The sequence below is a fragment of the Aplysia californica genome, unplaced genomic scaffold (genome assembly GCF_000002075.1).
Source record: "Aplysia californica isolate F4 #8 unplaced genomic scaffold, AplCal3.0 scaffold01045, whole genome shotgun sequence".
NCBI lineage: Eukaryota > Metazoa > Mollusca > Gastropoda > Aplysiida > Aplysiidae > Aplysia > Aplysia californica.
This window is the reverse complement of record NW_004798315.1, coordinates 141,688-145,186: the sequence shown is the minus strand read 5'-3', so window position 1 is coordinate 145,186 and position 3,499 is coordinate 141,688. Positions and strand designations below refer to the sequence as shown.

Sequence of the window (3,499 nt, the reverse complement as noted above, 5' to 3'; positions counted from 1 at the left end):
AAACAGACACACACACACACACACACACATTCACACACACACACAAACACACACACACAGACACACACACAAACAAACACAAACACACACACACACACACACATACACACACACACACACATACACATACACACACACACACACACACAGGTCTGTGATAAAGTCATGCTTGTGGTTGAAAGATGCATCTGATGTGGTACATGTATTATAGTCAGCTTCATTTTACTCTTCCTGAAATTTTTGTTTCCCAAAGGGGGATATAAACATGTTCTCATGCACAGTAGAATTGTAAATGGGCTGATTTATCAATGTCATGCTCACACTGTGCAGGAACAACAGGGGGGGAACTGCTGCTTTTTCTTTCCTCATCGTTACTATTGTCATTTTTCTTCTACTTCTTTTGTATGTTTGTCACTCTCTTGTGAACTGCTATTTCCGGGGTGCCTTGATAGTCGAAGCAGACTTTGTGTTGTTGAAGCTAGAGAGGTGAGCAGAGTAAGTCTGATTCCCCGTTTGGACTTCTCTGTTGACATCCACCCCTTGGCGCTCATATGACCTTATGCAGTTGCGAGCGCCGTAAAATCTTACTAAAATGAAATTGTTTAATGGAAAGTAATATAAAGTAAATTCTATGTATATCTACATGTGTTTTTACCATTTCTGTACAGCATATAAAAATGTCCCATTAATGTCCCACTGGGACATCTGAGTACCATCGTATCACATCGTATCACATTTTATCTTATAAATTAATACTTATTGATAAAAAAGCAATAATGTTTAAAAGTGATGATGATGATGACGACAATGATGACGACGATGATGATGACGATGATGGTGATAATGATGATGACGATGATAACAATGATGATGATGATGATAATATTAATGATGATGATGATGACTGAATCAACCAGCAATGTTGGGGACAACCACTCTGTTCACCATCCTCCCCCCCTCCCCCACTCCCCGGAGTCATCACCTGTTGGTGCTGGACGCCCTCGTGACACTGGAGCCCACCTCGACGTCCGACGACGCGGCGCTGCGAGACTCGTACTCCTTGACCCGCTCAGCGATCTCCGTGTTGTACGAGTCGCCAGGCAGGACCAGCGGCGGTTCTCTCCCCCTGCCCTGCCGAGACCTGGGTCTGTCTGCCGGCGGGCCTTGTCGCTGTCTGAAACACCGAGAAGATCGTGTGTGTGTGAGTGGGGTTTTTGTTTAGTTTTAGTAAGAGTTTTACGGCACTTGCAACACAATAAGGTCATACAAATGCCGAAGATTAGAGGTGTTACAAAAGAGTTTCAAACACAAAAAAAGAAGGAGGGGAGATAAAGGCGATAGATGTTTGATAGGAAAGAAGGAGAAAACCACATCAGAGCAGCCGCCAACCACCCACTGTGAGAGTGTGTGTTTGTGAGAGTGAATGTATGCGTGTGTGAGTGTGTGTGTGTGAGTGTGTGTGTGTGTGTATATAGTATGTGTGTGTGAGTGTATGTGTGTGTGTGTATGTGTGTGTGTGTATGTGTGTGTGTGTATGTGTGTGTGTGTCAATACAACCCTACGTGACACACAATAAGGCCTTTGTGCGGACAGGAGATTTGTTCTAAGTTCAGTTTTTGTAAGAGTTTTACATCCACAAAGCGCTTAGTTCCTCCTGAGGCCAACATTTGGTATACAAGAGAAGAGACAACATACGACCAGAAGATAAGAGTGCGATGAATGACCCAAAAAAACCCACCAAAAAACCCAGCTTCAGACAGCAGTCTGTTTATGTTTTAGTAGAGGTTTTACGGCGTTCGCAACTGCATAATAATAATAATAATAAAAATAATAATAATAATAATAACAATAATAACAATAATAATGATAATAATAACAATAATAATAACAACAATAAGAACAATAATTGCACTCATATAGCGCATAGCCACACTATCTATCTATGACCCTACCTAAGCCCCGCCCCCTCAGGCTCGTCCTGCCTGTCAATCTCCGCCCCCCTCCTGTGGCTCCGCCCACTGGCTCCGCTGTCCCGCCTCTCCCTGGTGCGGAAGAGGTCGGTGGTGGGCGACCCGCGACTGCTGGGGCGGGGCGGGGGTGGGGGGGACTTGAGGCGCTTGCGTTGAGTTGTCTCCTCTTTGTCTGACGTCTGCAAGGACTCTGATTGGCTCTGCCTGTGCCTGGAGAGAGAAACATGTATAAAAATTATATTTGTGAAAGTGCGTCTCTTTGGTCGCCTAAAACTTCCGAACCACTTAACTTTCGAATTTGAAAAAAACTAACGGTGGTTCAGAATCATTCAAAGGGTGCACAGTTATATTGATGAGTCTGAAGTCACTGTAGTTTAATTTTCAGTTTTTCATTAGTTTTGTTTAGATCTAAACTTGGGAAAGTCCGTCTTCAAAGACGCCATTGCAAACAAGTGAGACTTCCGCTCAAAAAAGAGTGTGCACACTGATCCCACAATGACTTGACGATCGATTCTTTTGAGTCCGTTCATCGAACGGGGTACCCAGCTAGTATATTCTACTAGCTGGGCCCCCTTTCGATGAAAGGAATGATCGGCGGTGCCTTTACGTTCTTATACTAACCGTTCTCTGACCGTCTAGGCCGGTGCTTTAATATCAACTAAAAGTCATTGGCCTACTATATTTACACTCTACTGGAATGGGGCAATACATCTTGAAAGATGCAAAAAATTAGAAGGTCTAGATCTATACTCTCAAAACAAAATGCGCCCCGCGAAATATCACTTCCGGGTTTTCTAAAATTACAGAGACAGAAGCGTCTGCCTACAAAAGCGATTGGCGAAATAAAGAAATTTAGCTTTTTGCAGCAAAACTGTCTCAAAACTGAAAAAAACCAAGAGCGCCATGCTCTGGAGAATACTTTAAAGAATTTTTTGGCAAACACCGCATGTCGATCGATGCAGCCATTAAAAAGCCTTTTGAATAGCAACATTCGGCCACCACAAATAGATAATAGATTACGTGAGGCGTGGAAAGAAACAGTATAATGTGTTATATTGCTATCAAATTAAAGTCTGTTTAATTTTCTTGAACTTGGTGGAAAAATTGTTGATCTATCGTGAATAGAAGTCGAGATATGTGCAATTTAAGATGGTGATAGGTACCTAATGTTACAGATGAAATTAGTGAAAAAATGGCTGCCGAAGTTTAGTGACTTTTAATTTTAAAGCTGTATACTCATTCTGCAAAATAAGCTACTTTTTGCTTTAAATAACTTTTTTTCTGTAAAATTCACCCTTTAATTTGTTCTTCAACAAATGGAGAAGGCATCCTGTGAAAAAATTAATTAATAAAATATCACCCAACAGTTGGAAAAATACTCATTTCTCCTTTCCCTGAAATTTGACGAGTGACTGATTCCACAGTGATGTCCTACATATACATGTTTTGTGTGTGGGTGTGTGGGTGTGGGAGAGAAGGTGTGTGAGATAGTGTGTGAGGATGCATGTTTGTGTGTATGCGTGGGGGGG

At 42.1% G+C, this 3,499-nt stretch overlaps 1 protein-coding gene across 1 annotated transcript in view; it reads right to left on the bottom strand.

The window, feature by feature from the left end:
- The window catches only part of LOC101858143 (serine/arginine repetitive matrix protein 2), a gene marked incomplete at its 3' end in the record, with an annotated part of 16,237 nt that overhangs the window by 8,475 nt on the left and 4,263 nt on the right, over positions 1-3,499 (bottom strand). Inside the window, 2 exon segments of the mRNA XM_013089789.2 lie at positions 983-1,174; positions 1,953-2,180. Coding sequence (XP_012945243.1) covers positions 983-1,174; positions 1,953-2,180 — 420 coding nt within the window.